Source organism: Momordica charantia, assembly GCF_013281855.1.
Source record: "Momordica charantia cultivar OHB3-1 chromosome 5 unlocalized genomic scaffold, Mcharantia_2.0 BLBB01000005.1, whole genome shotgun sequence".
Classification (NCBI taxonomy): domain Eukaryota; kingdom Viridiplantae; phylum Streptophyta; class Magnoliopsida; order Cucurbitales; family Cucurbitaceae; genus Momordica; species Momordica charantia.
The window spans coordinates 23,703,883-23,725,946 of NW_028275163.1; the positions used below are offsets into that span (position 1 = coordinate 23,703,883).

Here is a 22,064-nt window from a genome sequence, read left to right on the forward strand (position 1 = left end):
TTTGATAAAAGTTGATAAATCAACGTCAAGCATAAGGGTACATGTCTAGTCTAGTGATCAAAGATCGTAAAGATATGTCAAAGAATAAGATTTTGGTGTCATAAGAAAATAATAGGAAATAACAACACGATTCAATTCCACCTAAAAAGATTTTAAATTTCCCTATAGTCCCGTCCACTTTTATGCTGAACTCTTGTTATATGTTTTATAGTAAAAACAAGTTTAATTTATTTTTTTTAAAAAAAAAAAAGAGTTAAAATGTGTATTGGGGGAAAATTTACCAAATAAGCACAAATCCAAATAAAACCCATTTCGAACTTGGGTCGCACAAAAAAAATCGCCCAGTAACCGTACCGTTTAAGCCGAGAACCACCTGATCAAAAGCCCCATCTCGTTCTTTGTTTACGAAGCCCAGTAACCTTCAGCCCATCTTTTACATAAAAGAAAAAGAAAATATTTTGCCCCCGTAGCAAGGGTGATAAAAACCGATTGAACCAACCGAATCGGACCGGGTTTATTGAGTTCACGGTCAGCCTTTCCCTTCTTCATCTTGCGCCACCCCGGACTCCGTTGACGACCTTCTCCCGCTTTTAACTCTCTCGCCCCATTCCTCTCTCCAGCGCCGTCGCCACCTTCTTCACCGGTCCTCGCCCCGTCGACGACATCCTCCGCCGACTCTCCCTCTCTCACGTGGTCACACCGAACCGTAGAAACCGACCCGATCGGCTCCCTTAAATCGGTTTTCTTCTCTTCTCGCGGTACTCTCTCTCTTTCTCAGTCCTCCTCCGGCGTCTCTGTTCTGTCTCAGACGCACCGGCCCCTGGCCGGAGTTTCTCTCTGCTCTCTGTTCCACAACGAACCTTTTTTTTTTCTGGAAGGTATCGACAAAACCCTCAATCTGTCTTCACAATTCTCTTTCAAAGTAATATTCGTTGGAACTTGATTCAATTTTCACCACTTTTTTTATGTCTTCAATCGCGTGCTTTTGTTTGCTCTGGATACCTTCTTTTGTTTCAAGTTTGATGTGTAAAGTAGTGGTACACTGTTTCAGGAAGGGTTAACCGACAATCGTATTTCAATGGCGGACAACGCCTCTGATCAAAGGAAACGTGCTTTGGAGGCATTGGAGCGAAGGTGCGCTGCTGCGAAAGCGGAGCTTCTTCAACAACAGAAGAAGATTAGTTCTAAAGAGGAATCGAGTACAGGAAAATCTGATTTAACCGATTCTTCTCCAATTGATGTCCCAGGAAATCCATCTGATTCTTCAATTCCTTTGCCCTCTAAAGAAAAACCCCTAAATAAAGGTTCCTTCATTATACCTCTATTGATATACTTTCGGTTGGTGGCGAAGTCATTATTTTTTTAGTTGATTCTCATGGTTAGTTGATTTTTTCATATGCAGATGTAGAAGAAAGTGATCCAATATATTTCACCCTTTCAGCTGCTGTTAATGAAAATTTGCTGGCTACAAATATGGATGTAAGTTGTCCTCTCTGAAAACCTAATAAATAATCATCATATATGGAGCTGGCACTGATGATGGATAGGCCTCTGAAAAATAGTGCTTTGGATCAGAAATCTATATGTTCTTCTTGGTTAATTTGAACCTCACCTTTTGCAGGTTTCAAATAACAGAGGAGTGGTTAACAAGATTTGTCACGAACTAAGAACTGGGGGTTACGTTAAACGATCAAGAGAACTGAAAGTCGATGCATGGATTCTTCTTGATAACTTTGCTCCAAAACGTGCTGGAATGATTGGCTCTCGAATAAGGGCTTTACGGAGCAATTCAAAGCGATCCAAAAGGCATTTGTCTATGAAGCAACATAAAAAGTGTGGAACATTTGATTTGCCATCTGATTTCCATAAGTGAGTTCCATTTATCTGATTGGTGAAGACTAAAGAGAGCCCTCGTCCACCAGCGCCCCACATTTTTTCCCATATAGGATTGAATAGAAAAATGGTGATGAAATTGTCTGTTTCTCCTGAAATTATAATTAGAATTTAGTTGTTTATCCTTAGCCATAAGAAAAGGAAATCGAAAGGTTATTAATCAAAGACATGTTCATTGCACTTTATAGAGTTCTATGATTGTTCTTGGTAAACATCCATTAGAATGAGTTTTCTTTGGCAATGTCACTGTCATTGGTGTTTGAGAATGAATTTATTGTGTATTTTTGTTTCAGGATTGAGATCTTTTTGCCCATGCACGATATGTGGAAAAGCTACATGAAACAACGGCTGCACCATGTTGGGTTAGATTTTTACCAAGTTGTTCATATTCTGTAATTTATTTCTCAGATTTCATTTTTGTTAGCTTTTCACGCATATTTTGGCCCCTTTTTTGTCAAGTAAATGCTTTTGTACTTATTCGTCATATGTTGCCTGTTTGGTTGTGTGATCGAAGTCCGAATCTTGCAGGGAGGATGCGTTGGCTCGAAATCTTCTCATTGCAGATCTTCATGGTTCCATTATCCTAGGTAAAACCATTCTTGTCTTATATCAGTTCTTTACATTAGTATCATATTCATCTAGATTTTTCTTAGATAAATTAGCTTTCATTAATATGAATGAAACACAAAAAGAAAGCTGCAACAAGGCCCAACCAGCACAGAGGCTACTGAAAGATGCAAAAAAAATTTGTTGACGAATAGCACCATGAAAATTATAATATGGGTGTCAAAACTATAACATTATAGACCTGGGGTTGAAGGATTTCCCCTCCAGTTCATATTTGTGTATATTCCACATCCATTCTCTATTCACGTTAAGTTTTTACATACCAATCCGAACATAGTTAGGTTGATAAAGCACATATATCCAAGTGGCATGGTTGATTTGTGAGAATGGCTTTTACAATGACCCATACACATCCTTAGAGTTGTGGCAGTTGTCTTTTAAGGTAATCAACATTGTAATCTTAGTTTTAAATTGTATTAAAACAAGATTATAAGGTTTTATACTCTCTCATATTAGCTACTGAATTTTATCAATTAATATTGCTGTAGTTGTAGAGTGTAAAATACCTGCTTTTACTGGAATAAGCGGCATAATGATTCGAGAAACTGCAGAAACATTTGGGATCGTGACGAAAGATGATAAGTTTCGAGGTAACTCTTTCATTTGAGCCCTCATGCTTTTGAATTTGCTGCAATCAAACTCGAGTTGTTTATGAATTTGGCTTGGTCTTTCCCAGTAAATGACCATGGATTTCTTTGTTTGCTGGTTTTGATTTGCAGTTGTGCCAAAGAAGTCTTCTGTGTTTCTTTTCCTATGGGATTGTTGGAAAATTACATTGCTTGGAAATAATCTCAGTTCAAGAATTCTGGGTTTGCCATCTTGATGTTGCGAATTATTTACACTGCAAACAGGCTTTACAATAATGTATAATATTGTAGAGTTATGCCATTGAAAGGCAATTTTTTATGCTTAGATTGTTGAAATTGTAATTTGATTTCGGGGAAACCCTCGGGTGGTAGAATAGGTAAACGAGTAAATTAAAAAAAAAATTATAATGTTGTGTTTATTAATAATTTTCTTCCGTTAACAAATCGAAAATAGAAAATTAAAGGCAAAATTGAGGATAACAAGTTTAAGATACACCTCAGCCTCTTAAATGTATTTATTTTTTCAATTTCTCAAAATGTATTATTTTTTTTCTATACAACATTTGGGATTGAGGTTCGAACTCATGACCTCTTGATTGGAGATAGGTGTCTTAACCACATGAGTTATGCTCGATTTGGTTCAAAATGTATTACTTAATTCATAAAGTTCAAATACGTGCATTTCTCATTTTGTGATTTCACAAAAGTCTAGAACAATTCTTTTTAGAATATGTTATTTTAAAATGCGAGGTAAAGATCAATACTTTCAGCTTATAGAATAAAATTAAAATTACAAATTTGGTCAAATAATCTCTTCCACATTCTTTAAAATTCTAAATATATTGAATTTCACACTAATATTTTAATTTTACTTCTTATAAATGTTTAAATATTAAAAAATATAAAATAAATTTAGAGACATCTTAGACACAGTTGAAATTTCAATGACATTAAACATTTTTTAAAATTTAAAACACTATTAAATCTAACATTAAAAGTTTAAAAGTATGCTAAAATATAAAGGTTTATACTTTTTTTTTAGTACAAATGGATCAAATTTCAACCTTTTGGTTGGAAACACTTTGACTATAAAAGTTTATATTTATGAATTTATAATTTGTCCTCTAACAAATATTAAATTCATAATTTAACTTAAGACTATGTTATTTAGCAATGCAACACTTATTATAGTTTAATATGTTTAAAGTTTATTTGCTGAAACCAAAAATGATGAAGGTACTTGTCTCCCACCAAAAAATCTTAGTAACAACATTTTTTTTAATTAAATTAAATCTTAAAGAGTTTTAAAAAAATAGGGATAAATTTGATAAGGTCCATATTGAAAAAAAGAAACGTAAAATGTGATCGCTAAAAATCTCCCTATAATAAAAGACCTGGTTAATTTGAACTTGGTTCAATAATGGAAATATGTATATCTCTAACTAACCAAAAGATGGTTAGTTCAACTCCACGGCCTTCGTGAAAAATATATATATATTTTAAAATTTTTAAAACGTGAAAACAAAAGTTAGGGATAAAAATGATAAATCTGCGATGATGGAGGGACGCGTGGCAGTGTGAGGAGAGCAGGTGGCGAATACGACGCGCTAGAAAATAGAAATTAGGAACTGCATATTTAAAAGTAGAAGGCGATGGAAAATTCTCGCGGCGGCAGAGTCGGAAGTCCAAAGGGCAAATGCAAGGCGATCGAATCCCAAAGAGAATGGGCTCAGCCACCTTCCTCGAAGTTCTTCTCGCCGTCTTCATCCCTCCCCTCGGCGTCTTCCTCCGCTACGGCATTGGGGTACTATCTCCGATTCCACTTCGATTCAATCTTCTATTACCAACATTCAATCTCTCAGCTTCTGTTTAATTCTTTTGCAGATTGAGTTTTGGATTGCTTTGTTGCTCACATTTTTGGGCTATCTTCCTGGAATTGTATACGCCGTTTATGTACTGGTTGGAATGCGATGACCTAATTCTTCCATCTAATTTTCTTTTTCTTGCTGCTTTTAGTTTTAGGAAATCTGTTCAATTAATCGATCTTCTCGAGCCTGCAAACCCTAACTGCTGCCATGGCGTCCCTTTTTAGGGGTCTTAGATTAGACTCTTAGGCCGTTTGGAAGTTGTGAGATAGGCCATATTTTTTTATCTTTTTCAATTTTTATTTATTTATTTAGTTTCGAGTGTAAAAAGATTGAAATGAATATGATTGAGATTGAGATTGAGATTTTTTATGTTTGAATGTTTACTTGTGGTTAGGATAAAAGCAATTTGATTCTGATATTCTGCTGCAATTTTTTACCTTTTTTTTTTGGTTTAGATTTTTGCTTTAAAATAGGATTTGATTACGTTTTGATGTTTGAAATCAGCCTGTTTGTATGTTTTTCCTTTTTAGTCAAATTTTAAAAACAAAACAAGTTTCATTTAAAAAAAAAAAAATTTGCTAAGAATAGTGTGGAAATTAAACAAACAAGAATAAGTGATATGGAAACGGCGAATATTTGTTTTGTGAGCATAGTGAATTATGTTGGGGGATTGAATTTGATATAGTTTGATATTTTCAAGCATTGGCAACTTCAAAGATCCTTTCAAATTTGATTGTGACCGCCTATACTTTATATTAAAATTTAATATATATTATAAGGTCACTCATGTGATTAGTTTGGGTTAGTTGAGAGTTAGGTAAACTAACTTTAACGTTCACATTTTCATCATATGAAAAATTGTATTTAGTTATATTATTTTAGAATGTTTATTTTATTTGTGTGGATTAAAAGTTATTTTGAGAAGCACGAACTTAGTTAAGTAGAATAGGGCGGGTGCTCGACACATCCTTCATGTCGACCTTGTTAGAATTAGTAGGGTGGACTTGTAAATTTTTCGTAATTGTTGATGTAGTTGTAATAAGTTTTGATTAATATAGTTTATTGTCAAATGTCTATCGATGTCAACATCGATAAGGAGAAGTATTGTTCTTTCTTTTTTTTTTCATAATTAATTATTATCAAATATTAGTTTTGTTGTAAAAAAAAATTATGTATATATGTGTAGAGTAAATGCTATACGATGAAAGTGTATTGTACATGGTAGCTTTATTGAGAATTAAACCTGCTCTATTTTAGATATATACATTGAGCAGGAAATAGTATAAATTTCTACCCAATGATATTTTATTGGCTAGAAAATGTAATAAAAATATACCAATAAGAATACGGCTAATAGAAGCTTCCACGTATATTTTTCTCAATTATATTGTGGTGCTAGGAATTCCCTCTCAAGTGGCCACCTCGGTGAACCAAGTTTTTATTATATGAATAATTTGTTTTTGTCTTTTATCCAAATATTGTTCTTTGTTTGGATTCTTTCATCATCGTGCTTCGGAAGGAAACTTGACCTTATACTAAAAAAGAAACAAACAAACATAGAGAGTGAGAGAAAAAATATAGGTTTAAATATTTGGTTTATTTTGATCTCTATATTGGAGATAGAAGAATTTGAACTGTCAAAGACATGTGTTAATTATCGTTGGAAAATTAATAGTCGTGAATAATTTTCCCTCCCAGAAATATCAAACACATACCACAATATGCAAACGAGAAGAAACTGTAAACACAAGAAAATTATGCTGGTTAACCACTAAAGACTACGTCCAGTCTTTTATTAGATACATGAATGAAAAACTCTCACCGAATAATGGAGGACAAATTACCCAATCTACCCTTTCTATATTGTCAACATCTAAATTGCCGTGAACCTGCTGCAAAGAATCCAAAATCAGTTGTGCACTCTATGTTTCATCATTAAACACAATACACATGAAGTGAGACATATATATATATATTTTGGAGCAGAAACCTAAATAAAAAAAATTTGAACTTTTGATGATAATTAAAATGAACAAAATTAAAAGTAAGATTTAAAATGGTTTGAAAAGGAGTGGGAAAGTGGAGGAGTGGGCCAATAGAGGGTTAGTTTGAACTTTTACTTGAGGGGTGTTGACTGAAGTGGTGAGGGGACAAACATTAATCGACACCCACCACAAATGGCATTTAATCTTTGGAAAAAAGAAATATGGGAATGGCCGCCATGTTGCGGTGGTTTTCACTTGTACGGCCATCAGGTCCACCGTGTCTCTCCACTGTTCCCCAACCGGAACCGTCGCCCCCCATGTGACCATCTTAATGCCCACGTGCTATACTCTATACATCCAACCTAATTACCTCGGGGAAAAAAAAAATTACTGATCATTTTTTATTTTCATTTCGAACCCTCGTCGGAATTTGAACCTCTCACATGTTGGTTCATAATATGTTTGTTGGGAAATTAAGTGCTTCCGATCATTTTTCCAGTAATCTCTAGTTATCTAAGTCAATCACACAACACAAAAAAAAAATATATATAGGGAAAGTAATGAACGACACGAGATTTATACTGGTTTACAACAATTCATTGACTAATATATCGCCCATATATTTATCATGTAAAGATCTCAACAAAAGTCATCTAGCTTGTGTTAACATACTATACTTCAGTACATGAGTGAAAAACTCACAATAGAATCAATATTTAATCATCTTAAATATGTCAATCTTGATCTGCCACAATGTCTCTGCCTTGAAACCGCCACAAACTTCTCCAAAAAAAAGGCTCAAAATCGGCTTTATTTTTGGCTCAGAAACCCTAAAACCCGAAATTGCATATTTATAAAGTCGATATAGCGCCATAGCATTACGGATGGAAAAAGTTTGTGCGCGTCCCATTGGAACAACACTACGGCACCGTCCCCTAGCTGCATGGTGCTACCTCGGTTATTCTGGCCTGTAACTTTGTTTCACTTGTTCTTCATTCCTTCTTCGTCCCAACGTGTTCCCACTCGATCCCGATTCGTCCCTAGTTCATTCCGACATCGGTTTGGCTTCATCAATTCCAACAATATATACTTAACTAATTGAGATATATTTACGTTGTAAAAAAGAAAAATTTTCGATGATAAATTATTATAAATTGTGGAATAAATTATATTACAATATTCAAAATTTCAACACATACCACTCGCGGGTGGTGGTGTAGTTGACGGGTGGATCAGGTTATTTTTAAAAAAATCAACACGAAAATTAAGGGGAAAAAAAGAAATTTTAATGTCTAAATCTAACAAAGTTTTACTTTCTATCTCTTCCTCACATCTCATCTTATCCTCTCTCGTTGTCGTTATTATTATTATTATTATTATTATTTTCTATCAGCCTATTGCCCCTTTCTAGAATTTAATGAGTTTGATCCTTTTGATTATTTATTTGTGAATTAAAAAAAATTGTTTTAATATATGGTTGCTTGACTTAGAATCAAGTTCAATGTTGGAAGCAATAATGAATCCAAAGCACAGCCTTTTATTATGCTTCAATTATAGTTTCACCCTCCCAGGGATGTTACATTTTTGTCGCAGTGGAACACTCAATACTTCATTCCTATTGTCAAAATAATAATAATAATAATAATTGAAAAAGAGAGAGAAATATATGGAAAAAAAATCCCTTGATTATCATTAATATTATTTTAGAAAATATAATTTTTATCTATTTTTGGTTTGTTAAAGCATGTACTTTTTGTTTTATCTACTTCTAACTTAAAAAAATTGTAAGTTAAAATTCTCATTTCATATAAAAAAATCAATTAAAATGTGATTCGAACCCTAACCAAAGAAAAAAAGAAAACACAAACTTTCAACTTTTTGTAAATGTTTTTAGTTTTTATATTATTAAAGTTGTCTATAAAAATATTAGTTATATTGGTTAAAATTTATATATACATACAGTATTTATGTCCCTTCATCGGATTTATTAACATGGACTAAATAAAATTATAATTTAAAGTTTAGTCATAACTCAATTACTCAATAAACATTATACTCAAAACATACTAGCTAGTTTTATAATTTATCCTGCAATTGATAATTATTTTGTTACTTTTGATCTATCCGTTTTTTTTTGTGTTGTTATCTACTTTTTAATCTATTTTCAATATAAAAACTAGATCGTCAAAATAAATAAAAAAGTTTTCAAAAAGTTATTTTTGTTTTAAAAATTGACTTAGTATATTTTAGGAAAAGTGAAAATCAAAAAAAAAAAAAAAGGAAAAAGTGAGCAAACATATAGAATTTCAAAAAACAAATGAAATATTTGACAAACCGATGTAAAATTACGAATTTAGTTTTCAAACTTAAAAAGGAAGTTTCAATTTTGATTATAAACAAGTTTTCTTCTACTAACATTTCTACTTAAAAGTTAATATGGTAGAACGATTATATTAACAAGTAAATGTTCCAAATATTTTGCTCTAAAAATATATCTATCCAATGCATCTCATAAGCGTTTATCTTTATTTTTTTTTACTTGGACGGATCCTTTACATACATAGCACCACAAATGAGCAGGGGAGTGATTTATTCACTAAATTATGGATAGTAATTAGATGTTTGATCATTAATATTTATATTTTCGTAGAGAACTCATAAAAAGTTGACATTTAGACTCCGCCCATATCTCTTAAATTTACGGCATCCCACCTCGACTTATTTGACCCTCCTGCCACTGTTATTTATGTGGTATCCCAAGATCGAATTCCTCTCGGGAATACACAGTCAAATTTGTGTATTTGTTGTCTATGATAGATACTTGAAGAAAGGAAGAAAGAAGTCGCTTTTCTAGAATTAAAAATTTATCATCCGTCTCAACAAAGAAATATTTTCCAATCCTCTTCGGAATCAATATTACTAGCTGCCATAAAGAGCTCAAGAGACTCATATTAGTTCAAAGGCTCCAGACCAAGGAATGTAGTTGCTATGTCACCAATTTATTTTTTTTTTGAGAAAAAAAAATCTATTTTCTACCTTTCTTTAATCTACTTGTAAAAAAAAATTAATGGTGTTCTCTACAAAGACATATGTTGACAAGTAAGCATCAAAATATCGTCATAAAATTATTGGAAAAATACTTAGGTCCTGTACCGACTTATTTTTATTCTCGTCACAATTGAAAAATTGACATCTCGTTATTATTGTTTTTTAATATTTTGTTTTTACATTTCTCTCTTTTAATTACCAAATTTTAAACTATCTTGGATAGGTCTACGCCAATTAGGATTTAAGCACGATTTCATTCGATAATTTATCCACGAGAATAAAATTTATTTATTTATTTATTTAAAAAACGCAACCAATAAAAAGTTACCCCGGGCCTCTCAATCCGAGGCAGGGTCATTTTCCATCACACAGGCGCAGAAAGCATCTGACTGGAGCGTCAGGAAGCGCGTGAAACGTGGAGCGCGTGATGAAAGATGAGTGATGCTACGTTTGCTTTTTTTACTTACTCCCTCCCACTGACCCGAATCCATAACATAACAGACTTTTGAAGAGACGAAGCCGAAGAGAGAGAAACTCGGGAACTGAGCTCACAAACCATCTCAAGAACAACAAGAAGAAGCACCACCACCACCACCCACCATTTTTAACTTCACCTCCTGAACTAGGGTTTCCATTTCCAAATGTTCGAAGCAAATTAGGATAACTACAGCTGAGAAATCTCCATTTTCTGGTAAGAACAGTTCTCGGTTTTCTTTTTACTCCCACATTCTGCTTCGTTAAACGCTGTTGCGGAAGATCTGATTTCTCTTGGCGCAATGTTATGTGTTTTGGAAGTGAACACCGTGTTTGATTTCCTGGAAGTTTTGCTTGTTTTTCTTGTAACTCTCTCTTTCCGGAAGCGTTTTCTTCTTCGCTGGTGAGTTTGGTGTTGTGCTTTGTGCTTACTGTTTCTTTGTGCGGCGAGTGTTTTATCTTCTCAGATCTGTGAGTTTGATGTGCTTGAAATGAAGCTTCAGAGCTCTCTTTTCGTTTGCAACTGCGCCAGCTCCGAAAGCCTCTTTTCACCATTCTCCATTAACGTTTTGCTTCTTCCTAGGATGTGTGTTTTTCTTTAAATTTACTTTTTGAACCTTTTAGGATCCACCATTGAGTGCATTGCTTTTTAGTTTGCTTAATTTGATGCAAAATAGTATTTATTGGAAGGAAGCGACATTAAGAGAGAGAAATACTGCTTTTCTTTTAATCAAATACGTTTCCAAAAACGAGCATATATGTTTGTCTTTTTTCCATTTTGGGTGAAACTGGAATTAACTTACACAAATAAATGCTAATCTTCCTCTGAAAAACTGTGTAAAATACACCTTAAACACAGAATTTCATGTGATAATACTTTGAATGAATTTCAGGGGCCCATCTGGGCTAGAGTAGTGCGTTCTAATAGGGGTCATTGTTGGGCAAAAAGGAGGGGCAAAAGGGAAAAAGGAAATGGTAAAAGTCTGAAGTGTGTTTTTGCATAATGATAAATATAGCCTTCTATTTCTTACAGTTTCCCTTTTTTTTCCCTAAGCAAAAATTAAAATTATGTTATGATTTGGCTTTTGTTGGTTTGGTTGTAGTGGGGTTAGTTTTTTGGAGTTTCTTTGAAGTGATTGTATTCTGTGTTGTCTTTTTTGTTAAGTTTGGTAGTGATGTTGATTTATGGTAGTGAGGTTGCTATCTCTTGCGAATGGTTTTTGTACAAACATATATTGGCTTCCCTTTTCTGTTTATTTCTCAGTCAAGATTCTCTCGGCTGTTTCAGGTACTGTGGGTCAGAGAACTCTAGAACTCAATTATTTTACCTGTTTGATTCTTTTTCTAAAGGAAACACACAAGCATGCAGACACCGAAAGCGAAGTAAGATTAGCGTTTAGTTTTTGAATTTCTTATTGTTTTGCCTCCTCTGTTAGCTTAATTGGACGGTTTTCTTTTGTTGCTGTTTTTGGCTTCCCCCAAAGCAGAGCAGAAGTTCCCACTTTTCATTCATGAATTCTGCTTGTTTTTACTGTAATCTGTATTATTAATGTTTCTTTCAAAAAAAAAAAAATTTGTCCAATATGCAAGTCTTGGACTCTCTTAAGGGTGCAGCTTATGACATTTTCGCCTCTAGGCCATCTACATGTATTTTGCAATACCAAATTGCCAATGTACTTGGATGGTAATTCTCAGTTTTGACTTTTGATGTTGGTAATTGAAAAAAGAGGGAAAATGAAAAAGGAAGAAGAAGAAGAAGAAGAAGAAGACGACTATTGGCAAATAGGTAAATTAAAGTAGTATAGTGGAAAACTGGAAATGAAAATGGAATGTAGTTGGCAAGGTAGTCCTTATACATCATAGTTTGGAGGAAAAGAGATCGTTGAACCTTATGATTGTGAATGATCTTGCTTATATATCTAATAATAGTGCATCATTATATGTATATGCATCAAACAGGAAATAATTTTCTTTCCTTGGGAATTTAATCAACTCAGTGGTGAAGATTGATCTGAGATTGGTATTTTCTCAATTACAAGTCAAGCTAGCTATAAACACAGAATACACAGACGGTTATCATTTGTTAATCTACTGTAGTTTACCCACATATGATTTGTGTTTCACTGTTGTCCTTTCTGATGAAAGATCTAAAGTTCAAAGGCATCTAGTGCTCCAGGTCAGTAGTTAAATTATACTATGGCCAGATCTTTGAAGTTGTTTTAATTGGATTGCAGAACTGGCTCCTCTGAAGTACCTCAAAAGAAATCCCCTCGAACACCTCGAACTGCTCGTCAACTTAAGGTGCCAAGCTCGAATCCTGAGTCCATTTCCACTTCTCCTCTTGCTGCTAGCAAGACACCTAAAGAGAGAAGTCCTAGGGTGACTGACCGTAAATCACCGCGATGTCTGGCCACTGAGGTACTTGTTTTACAGTTTATGACTGACGAATGAGGTTCTATATTCTACCCCTTTTCAATAGATTGGTTGGATAGAGTTCTTTTTCCCACTTCGTTTGAATAGATTGGTTGTTTTCCTTCAATATTCAGAGTAAAGGACCTAGCAAAGTGGCTGAATTGGAATCGCAGCTTTCTAAACTCCAGGAGGAACTGAAGAAGGCAAGTGACCAACTGAGCGCATCTGAATCACACAAGAGGGAAGCCCAACAGGAGGCAGAAGAAGCAAAGAAACAGCTATCAGAAATGTCTGCAAAGCTTGAAGAATCCCAGCAGCAGGTGTTGGAGCTCTCTGCCTCCGAGGAAGATCGCGTTCAAGAACTGCATAAAATTTCTCAAGACCGCGATCAAGCCTGGCAGTCTGAGCTTGAGGCCGTGCAGAAGCAGCACACGATGGATGCTGCTGCATTGGCCTCTGCCATGAATGAAGTCCAGAGGCTCAAGGCCCAGTTGGAGATGGTATCTGAATCTGAGGCAACCCGGAGTAATCTTGCAGAGTCTGCACAAGGCGAGATTGAGTATTTGAGAACACAACTCTCGGAGACTGTCTTCCTAGTCGAAAAACTGAAAGATGAGCTGAGTTACTGCAAAGAATCTGAAGCTCAAGCCCTTGAAGTTGCAAGGAAAAACCAAAATCAATTTGAAACAGCCAAGGCGGCTGTGGAAAAGCTCCAATCAGATGGAATGAAAGCTATTGAGTCTTACAACTCTTTATCGGTGGAGTTGGAGCAATCAAAAGCTCAGATTCAATCATTGGAGGGACAGATCAGCATGATTCAGAAAGGTCTGGTTGATCCTATGGGCAATGATTTGGATCCCGCTGTCAATGCAAAACCTGCTGAGGAAAACCAAGGAAGTGATGAAATCAATCAGCTAAAAACCGAGCTTACCGCCATGAAAATGGAAGCAGATAAATCAAAATCTGCATTAGATGCAGCTGAGACAAGGTACGAGGAGGAATATGTTCGTACAGCATTGCAAATTAGAATTGCTCATGAGCTTGTGGAACAAATGAAAGTAGAGTCATGTCGTAAAGAGGCAGAATTGGATGCAGAACTTAAGCAGGCCAGAGCGAATATCGAACAATTGAGAGTAGACCTTAATGAAAAGGAAACTCAATTGTGTAGTGTTGTGGAGGAGAACAAGGCACTTAACTCAGAGACAAGCAAAAGCACATCGGTCGACAGAGAGTCGAAACTTGCAACAGAACTAAAGAGGTTGGAGGCTGATATGATGGAGTTGAAGACTAGACTGTTGGATAAGGAGACAGAATTGCAGAGTACAGCTGAGGAAAACGAAGCACTTAAGAAGGAAATCGAAAAGATGGAAATGCAAACCAGTAAGATTAACGACGACGCAGTCGCTTTGGCAGAAACAACCAAGGCTGCAGAAGAGGAAGCTTTGATGAAACTGGGGCATGCAACAGAAGAGGCAGATAAAAGCAGCCGAAGAGCGGCCCGAGTTGCCGAGCAGTTGGATGCTGCACAGGCTGCAAATTCTGAAATGGAGGCCGAGTTGAGGAGGCTAAAGGTGCAAGCAGACCAGTGGAGGAAAGCAGCCGAGGCTGCAGCTGCAATTCTCTCAACTGGGAACAATGGGAAGTTTGTTGATAGAATAGTTTCTTTGGAGAACAATTATCCTCTGGGCTCACCATACTCGGAAGATCTCGACGACGAATCGCCAAAGAAGAAGAACGGAAACATGTTGAAGAAGATAGGAGTTTTGTGGAAGAAGAACCAGAAATAAGTGGCTACTGAATGAACTACTGAAGATTATTGTACGAATGTCTGTTAGTAGAATGTTTTATGGTATCTGCTATTTAGTTTCCAATGCCTTTTGATTTGTTTTTATGTTTGAAGACTCGGCTCTGGACAATCTTGATAATGATATCATCTGTATCTGATATATGCAGTGTATAACTTTTTTCAATATCCTTTTTGTTCATAAAATTTGTACGGAAGATAAATCTTTATTCTATCTTTAGGGAAAAAGAAAAAAAAAAGGGAAAAAAATAATCACTTTTGATTTTCAATTAACAGGAGCTCAACAAAAGGCTTGACCAAATGTACTTGGACTAAATATTTACCCTCGGTTTTCATTCTACGATATCAGGCAACGGGGTAGATTTGGGAATTACTGAAAGGAAATTTTCTGCTTTTTTAATTGTTCTGTTGAAAAAATGTAACTCATATTACATCTCCAAGGCTTATCTATTAGTTGCATTGGGTCATTGGGTCTGCTGCTCAGTTAAAAACTATCAAATAAATATGCAGTCGGTCAACCTATTAAAAATCATTGAGGATATGAACAAAGTCACAAAGATAGGGTTGAGGCGAGATGTCATCAAAATTAAATAAAAATAATAAAAATATCTACCTCCAAGTCCAATCCATCCCGTCCCCACGCAACGGAATTCTGGATTCGAAATTTTTGTGACGTCACAGTTAAGGGCAGCTGAGCAATTTTCTATAAACGAGGGGCAACTTTGTATAAATATGATCATATAGAGGGCAGCTGCGTAAAAAGTTAATTTAAAATTCCCATTATTTGGGCTCAAATTTTCAATAAAGGGCCCAAAGAGTTTAATGGGCCGCCAATGCAACTATCGACCCAAATAATGTCCTCTATATATTAGCGCTCACTCGCGAAGCGGGTTTCTCCTTCAAGCCTAGGGTTTTTGTTGAGCGGCTCCTCCTTTTCCAACTTCCGAAGCCCCCGCCGAAGTCGAAGAACCCGTTCTCTCTGCAAACATGGGGTAAGATAGCTCGCTTTGATCGGTTTTTGTAAGGATTTTGTGAGAATAATCTGAGGAAGCGATATTGTGAAGGGATATTTGCTTTGTGATAGAGTTATGCGATTTCTACTCGCTGGATCCGCTTGCTTCACTATAAGCGAACATTCGTTTTTAGTATGAATGGATTGAGTTGGAAACTGGATATGATTTTTTGTTCTAATGAGTTTGATTCTTTTGTGGATTGTTTGAACTAGCATTTAATGTAAATGGTTTTAGAACGAGCAAGCGATTCTTAGGAGGTTTTATCCTTTAAGTTTAAATGAATGCTTCTTATAATTTGTCACCTGATTTGCAATTACCAGTAGATTTTTCTAATGCCTGAGAATTTGGATGAGCAAAAATGAGTAAGGAGTTGTGTTCTGGCTATATTTTTATCATGTTGGAAAACTTCAGACGAAGATCAGATTTTGATATTCTACATGGGTTTGATTTATTGATTTCTGTTTTGATGACATAATCCGACAGGAAGACACGTGGTATGGGAGCTGGTCGCAAGCTCAAATCCCACCGTAGAAGGCAAAGGTGGGCTGACAAGGCTTATAAGAAGTCTCACCTTGGTAATGAATGGAAGAAGCCATTTGCCGGTTCTTCTCATGCAAAAGGAATTGTTTTGGAAAAGATGTAAGTCGTAAGCATACCATTTTTTTCTTCAGATAATTTGTTTTAACCCTCTTCATCCCATTCCTTACATTTGTTTGCAATGTATGATTTTTTTTTGTAACTTATATTCACCCATTTGATTATTTTGAGAGCCTTAGCGTTGACATAGTGGATTCGATTCAGTAATAGTTATCTGATTAATTTTATTTTTGTTAAATTCGATAAATAGAGATCCAAAGTCATCCAATTGATGATTGTATGCAGATTCTCATGTCCGAAATAGCACACTATCCTGTTCATTATCATCACCTTAATTGTAGATCAGTTTGTTCATACATATTGTTTAAATGAACTGCTCATTAAAATTTGTATGAAAGATTTGAACGTTCTTTTGCCATGTTTGAACGTTTGGTGTCTAAACGAGCAATGTTAATCTGATTTCAGTGGTATTGAGGCTAAGCAGCCAAATTCTGCCATCAGAAAATGTGCTAGGGTTCAACTGATCAAAAATGGAAAGAAAATTGCCGCATTTGTGCCTAATGATGGTTGTCTTAACTACATTGAGGAGAATGTAAGTCTTATTCATGCTTTGCAGAAAACTCACCCCCCCCCCCCCCCCCCCCCCCCCAAACAAAAGAAATTAAAGTAGAGGGTTTAAAACTGATCTGAAAACTATGATTGCAGGATGAAGTATTGATTGCCGGATTCGGTCGTAAAGGACATGCCGTCGGAGATATTCCTGGTGTTAGATTCAAGGTTGTGAAGGTTTCCGGGGTGTCTCTCCTTGCACTATTCAAGGAAAAGAAGGAGAAGCCAAGGTCTTAAGTTTGGGCAGAGTTTATTATCTTCTTACAGTTTTCTATCGATAATTTTAGAGTATTTTCAGATCTTGATTGCTTGTTTTGGACTATCATGTAGTTATTGCAACCTTTTTGCAGTCTGTTTTTGACATTTTAGAATTCCCTACCATTTTGCTCTCAGAAACTATTCGACCGTTTATTATAATATCAAACAACCATGTTGAGCTTTGATTTAATCATCTATTAATTGGCATGGCTTATGGAATATTTTTCTTGTTCAAATACATGAAAAATATTTTCAAAATTGAGATTGGCGTTCATGTTTGTAATTAAGATTCTCCATCTCACTAGAAATTCCCTGATATTCAGTTTTATTATTATTTTTTTTTGGAAGAGTATTATTTTGCAGTCAGAACATGCATTAATGTAGTCATAACATGCAATGAGTCAACTTACTCCATATAACGATGAAGTTTTTATACATTGAACAGTAGAGAAAAAAGGTTTCGGTTACGTAATGAAGAATTATATAATATCCAAATGGAGATTGACGATCTTAGAATGACTTTAGATGAGAAATCTATGTTCAATTCTGTCCCTAATATAATCAAGATATTAATTTGAAAAGGATTATCCTGAGTCATGTTTATCAGACAAAGTATATTTCATTACTATACAAGTTAAGCTCGTGTCAAATAAATGAAACTAGAGATTTGGAAATATGGTCCTCCAACTCTCTGTCTTATACTCCAATTTCATATATATATATATATATATATAAAAGTTTTCTTTTTCTGTTAGAGTACGAGAAGTGGGGATGAGGGATTTGAACTGGTCAGAGACATCATCGTTGAACTATACTTATATTACATTTCCTCCACACCTTCCGAGTTGGAGCTGTTAGCATTGGAGAGGCTGAGCTCTGGTAAACACAAAAACTCCGCCACCACCCACTGAACGACCCAAAAGCATATTTCCGTCCAAATATGAGAGGTAATACAGTCCTCCAACTCCACGCCTTCTGCTTCTGCAAGTCCAAACCATACTTCATTAGAATCATCATCTAATTGCATGCACCAAATTTAAACATTCTACTGGGCTGAGCTTCCCATTTACACAAATATACCTCCCTGAATCTCTCACTGGAATCGCAGCTTGAAAACCACGAAGAAATTGCAAGATCTGAGGCATTAAACACTTGTATTATTCCAACCAAATATATATAAACTTCAACCAACACTATTGTTCTTGTCAGCTGTCATTTACCTGAAGACTTATAAATGAGCGAGGTAGTATTGCTGGAGCAATTAAAGCCTGCAACTCTTCGCTAATTTTTAAATTCTGGACACTGATCTGCCAAAAACAGCTTGCAACATCCACATATCTCACAACTATAATACTTCAAAAGTGTTCACAAAGCGTTTAAAGATGCAGATATTAGAGTTTAAAATGCAAATAAATATCTCTAATAATCAGCCAACCGGCCAACTTGAACTTAGTTTAATTGGCTGAAACATATATCCTCGACCTAAGAAGCATGAATATGTACACAGGACACGGATGTCGGTGACATATCATTGTTAAAAAATCTAGGACATAGACATGGCTAGGACATGTATATTAAATTATACCATTTTTTAAATACATATCATTTTTATATATCATAAGAAATTCAAAGCTTGGGCATTTGTATGCTTAAAAAAATGAGTTTCATATATTTTTCTATCAAAATTATTATTTTATTGTATATTACTATTTATATCTATTTATTGTTATTAACAAATGTTTGATACGTCTTTAACAAGTGTCATATTCACTTCTTACTTAAGATAGTGTCATATTCACTTCTTACTTAAAGACACACGTTCTATGGCCTAATAAGTGTTGGAGTGTTCGTCACATAGTGTATATTCACATGGTGGTTCAAACCAAAAGAAAAACAAAGCAACACCAGATGCAAAAACTGACCTCCTCAAATTCAAGGTAGATATTACGTATAGAAACAACAGAAAATTTTGCAGAAACAATCAGAGTTGCTCCTTCCTGTTCCTGAAAAGCCAAAAATAAAGAGTTACTCTATAGAATACCAAAAGACTAATTAGATTCTCACTTTTTTTTCTTGTTCCATGAGGGTATTCTTTCATATATATATATATATATATATATTTTCCCTCTCTCAATGAAAGGTTTTTCATTAAACAAAAAAAAAAATCTATGAGGGTAAGACAGCATATTAATAAACCTATCTGATGAATGTACTAGGTCCATTGTAAGTTAGTAAAATGACAGTGGCCACAATAATCAATCTATTTCACAAATGTACTAGGTCGATCATTAGTAGGTTTGTTTAACAACAGTGGCTTGAATTGGAAACAAATGGAAATGAGCTGACACCGAAGAGCTCAGTCAAGCTTATAACTGCAATGCAATTCATGATTGCCATACATTGTTTATGGTATACCTCTAACAGTGATGGGATGCTCCAGCGAACGACATTTCGAACAATTCCTTCATTAGAACTGTCACAACATTCAAATTTCTGGAAGATTTGCCCAACCTACTGGTGAAGCCATGAGTCAGGTGTAGCCAAATGACACAAATAGACAATGTAAAATACAAGTATAGCAATGTTATTTTGCACTTTCAGTAGGAAACGAAAACCATAACAAAAAGAAAGCAACAAATTTAGAGAGAGAGAAAATAGACAAGATTACACTAAACACAAATCCTCAGATGATCAAGACTCACCAAGCTGGATGTTAGTAAACCTCCCCTCACAGACTACTAAGATGATTATTGGATGGAAGTTGAGGGAAGTAGATTCAGGTCTAAAAAAAACAATGTATTGTTCAGAGATTTAGAAGTTCAAGACGTTAGAACCTGAAAGAAAGGAAGCCTGGATGCAGCTTCTAGAAGAATAAGAACATCAGGAGCGGAAGTATACTGTAGTCGCCATGTGCCATCCAACTTCACCAGGTCAATAGGGAGACCCATGTTATATGCCTCTACATTGACCTACATCCATTACTTGAAACCAACGTGAAATCACACTGAAGTCACCTTCAGAAAAATTGCACTCACTAGGCTGAAGTATTATGAACAGAATAAAAGAGAGATAAATAGAGCATACCAGAGCCTCCTCTATGACAGAACGCTGATCGGGTGATGAGACAAGGCCCCGTTGAGTTTCTTGAACGGCGACCAGAAGATCGTTCTTTTTGGTTTCCAACCCGTTGTTATCTGTCTGGTAAAATACCATGAGCAGGGTGAAGTGAACAATAGGAAGCTAAAAGGAAAGGGAGAAATTATTGTAATAACAAGCAGAAGAAACCTGAGTTGTTTGGCTCACAACAGTTGCTAAACATCGAAATACTTTCCGATAAGACTCTTCTCTACGCACTGTGCAAAAGCGGTTATATCCATTTAAGGCTCCCTTTTTAGTTGAAGGATACACTGGGGAGACGAATGGCAAATCCATTTCTGACAATTGGGGAACTCATTTTAAGTCTTTCAAATTTACAAAGACAAATGATCACACGAGAATTCAGAAATAAAAGTTCTTGTGATCGAAGCAGAGAAAGACGTTATTGAATTCATGAAGCAATTTAACTAAAACCCCTTCCTAAACAATCTATGAACCATCATGATTCGGGGGTTAATAGATAGTTCAAAAGTTGAAGAGCCAGAGTTCAAATTTCAGGATTTTTTCACTGCCCTAACATTTCATTGAAACGTTCATTATCATTGCAACTGTGCAATCCCTACAGAACTAGTGGTTGTATACAATTCTTCCTGGAAGGATTTCCAAATTGGAAATTGAAGTTTTTAACGTTAAACAAAAATCACAAATGCATACAATTCCTCCCGGAATGATTGCCAGTAACAAATAAACATTACATGGTTCATCGAAAGAGAATACCAGACTTCCAAATAAAGAAAATTCAGCAAGGAGTTACGCCAGTGGTTGAAAATCACATCTCATAAATCGTAACCACAAATACACACATTGAAGGCAAAAGAAAATGGGGAAACTTATAATCAAACCTGAAAGACCTAATAAAACTTCACCGCTCCTGCCTAACGATGAAGATTTCGATTTACTTCTTCTATTTTTCTATTAAGAAAGAAAATTAATTTTATTATTCCTCGTTGGTACTGACGGAGGGCGACGATAATGGCTTTTCATGGAAAGATTGTCAGAGGTACAGAGGAGAGAAGATAAGATATGAAAAGGTTCGTGGTCCGGTTCGAATCGGTTCGGTTTATCAGCTGAACCGAAATCGATCTATCAGTTTTAGAGGTTGAAAATTATAGTAGTCCGCGGTCGATTTCAATCCAAACCAACCAACTGATAGAATATTGTATGGTAAAATACATTTTTAGTCACTGAATTTTGTGATAGGTTTCCATTCGATCCCTGAATTAGTCCATGATCGAAAATAATTCTAAAAGGTCTATGAGTTAAACATCCGTTAGTAACACTAATGGAATGCTAATTTGGCTTGATGAGTAAAAGTTACTCAATATTGTTCATAATTTTTTAGGATTTATTCCATTTTATATTTAGTGACCTTATTGTCAAAGTTTTAAATATTGAAGTAGAAATGTCTGGATATCAAATTTATGGTTTCTTATAAACATTAAAGAAAATTTTGCAATGACAATATAAATATTTATAAAATGTTTATTTAAATGGATATTTCTATTACAAATTATATAAAAAAAATGGCAAAAAAATATTAAAATTAACAAACACCTGTTATATCTAAATAAGTTAAAACCTTCTCGCTCTATAGCGGGATTTTTTTAATGCATATTGAATGAAAATAATAAAGAAATATTTATGTTTATATATTGTTTGATTAATATTAATACTATGTATATATTAATTAAATATTGTAAACATTTTTTCATGTTTTATCAATTTTTTTGTAA

At 34.9% G+C, this 22,064-nt stretch overlaps 5 protein-coding genes across 9 annotated transcripts; 4 read left to right on the forward strand and 1 right to left on the reverse strand.

The window, feature by feature from the left end:
- The first annotated feature begins 576 nt into the window (after positions 1–576).
- On the forward strand, positions 577–3,426 carry LOC111014938 (ribonuclease MRP protein subunit POP4). Of its 4 annotated transcripts, XR_002601956.2 has the most exons (9): positions 744–878; positions 1,052–1,304; positions 1,403–1,479; positions 1,622–1,869; positions 2,187–2,255; positions 2,422–2,480; positions 2,798–2,902; positions 3,009–3,110; positions 3,240–3,276. XR_002601956.2 is itself a non-coding variant. In XM_022289809.2 (8 exons), the coding sequence occupies exons 2-8, from the start codon at positions 1,079–1,081 to the stop codon at positions 3,341–3,343; spliced, it is 885 nt and encodes a 294-aa protein (XP_022145501.2). In that variant the 5' UTR covers positions 577–922; positions 1,052–1,078; the 3' UTR covers positions 3,344–3,426. The 4 variants fall into 4 exon arrangements, 2 of the variants coding, with proteins under 2 accessions (XP_022145501.2, XP_022145500.2); XM_022289809.2 differs by lacking the exon at positions 2,798–2,902 and having other exon boundaries at positions 577–922; positions 3,240–3,426; XR_015790685.1 differs by having other exon boundaries at positions 2,422–2,902.
- Positions 3,427–4,690: 1,264 nt separating this feature from the next.
- Positions 4,691–5,344, forward strand: LOC111015073 (low temperature-induced protein lt101.2). Its single transcript, XM_022289989.2, has 2 exons — positions 4,691–4,911; positions 4,992–5,344. The coding sequence occupies exons 1-2, from the start codon at positions 4,804–4,806 to the stop codon at positions 5,079–5,081; spliced, it is 198 nt and encodes a 65-aa protein (XP_022145681.1). The 5' UTR covers positions 4,691–4,803; the 3' UTR covers positions 5,082–5,344.
- Positions 5,345–10,488: 5,144 nt separating this feature from the next.
- On the forward strand, positions 10,489–14,864 carry LOC111015104 (interactor of constitutive active ROPs 2, chloroplastic). Its single transcript, XM_022290025.2, has 4 exons — positions 10,489–10,699; positions 11,771–11,865; positions 12,717–12,900; positions 13,029–14,864. Exons 2-4 carry the CDS (start codon positions 11,846–11,848, stop codon positions 14,679–14,681), a joined length of 1,857 nt encoding a protein of 618 aa, XP_022145717.1. The 5' UTR covers positions 10,489–10,699; positions 11,771–11,845; the 3' UTR covers positions 14,682–14,864.
- A 667-nt stretch (positions 14,865–15,531) lies between these two features.
- On the forward strand, positions 15,532–17,365 carry LOC111015149 (Ribosomal protein S12/S23 family protein). Its single transcript, XM_022290082.2, has 4 exons — positions 15,532–15,690; positions 16,195–16,350; positions 16,774–16,900; positions 17,014–17,365. Exons 1-4 carry the CDS (start codon positions 15,686–15,688, stop codon positions 17,152–17,154), a joined length of 429 nt encoding a protein of 142 aa, XP_022145774.2. The 5' UTR covers positions 15,532–15,685; the 3' UTR covers positions 17,155–17,365.
- A 409-nt stretch (positions 17,366–17,774) lies between these two features.
- LOC111015130 (Plastid-lipid associated protein PAP / fibrillin family protein) lies at positions 17,775–21,334 on the reverse strand. 2 transcript variants are annotated; one of them, XM_022290059.2, is made up of 9 exons: positions 21,174–21,334; positions 20,461–20,609; positions 20,260–20,369; positions 20,010–20,144; positions 19,591–19,686; positions 19,098–19,178; positions 18,396–18,482; positions 18,256–18,311; positions 17,775–18,156 (listed from the first exon to the last, which is right to left on the reverse strand). In XM_022290059.2, exons 2-9 carry the CDS (start codon positions 20,492–20,494, stop codon positions 18,030–18,032), a joined length of 726 nt encoding a protein of 241 aa, XP_022145751.1. In that variant the 5' UTR covers positions 20,495–20,609; positions 21,174–21,334; the 3' UTR covers positions 17,775–18,029. The 2 variants fall into 2 exon arrangements, with proteins under 2 accessions (XP_022145751.1, XP_022145750.1); XM_022290058.2 differs by having other exon boundaries at positions 20,260–20,373.
- Positions 21,335–22,064: the final 730 nt, after the last annotated feature.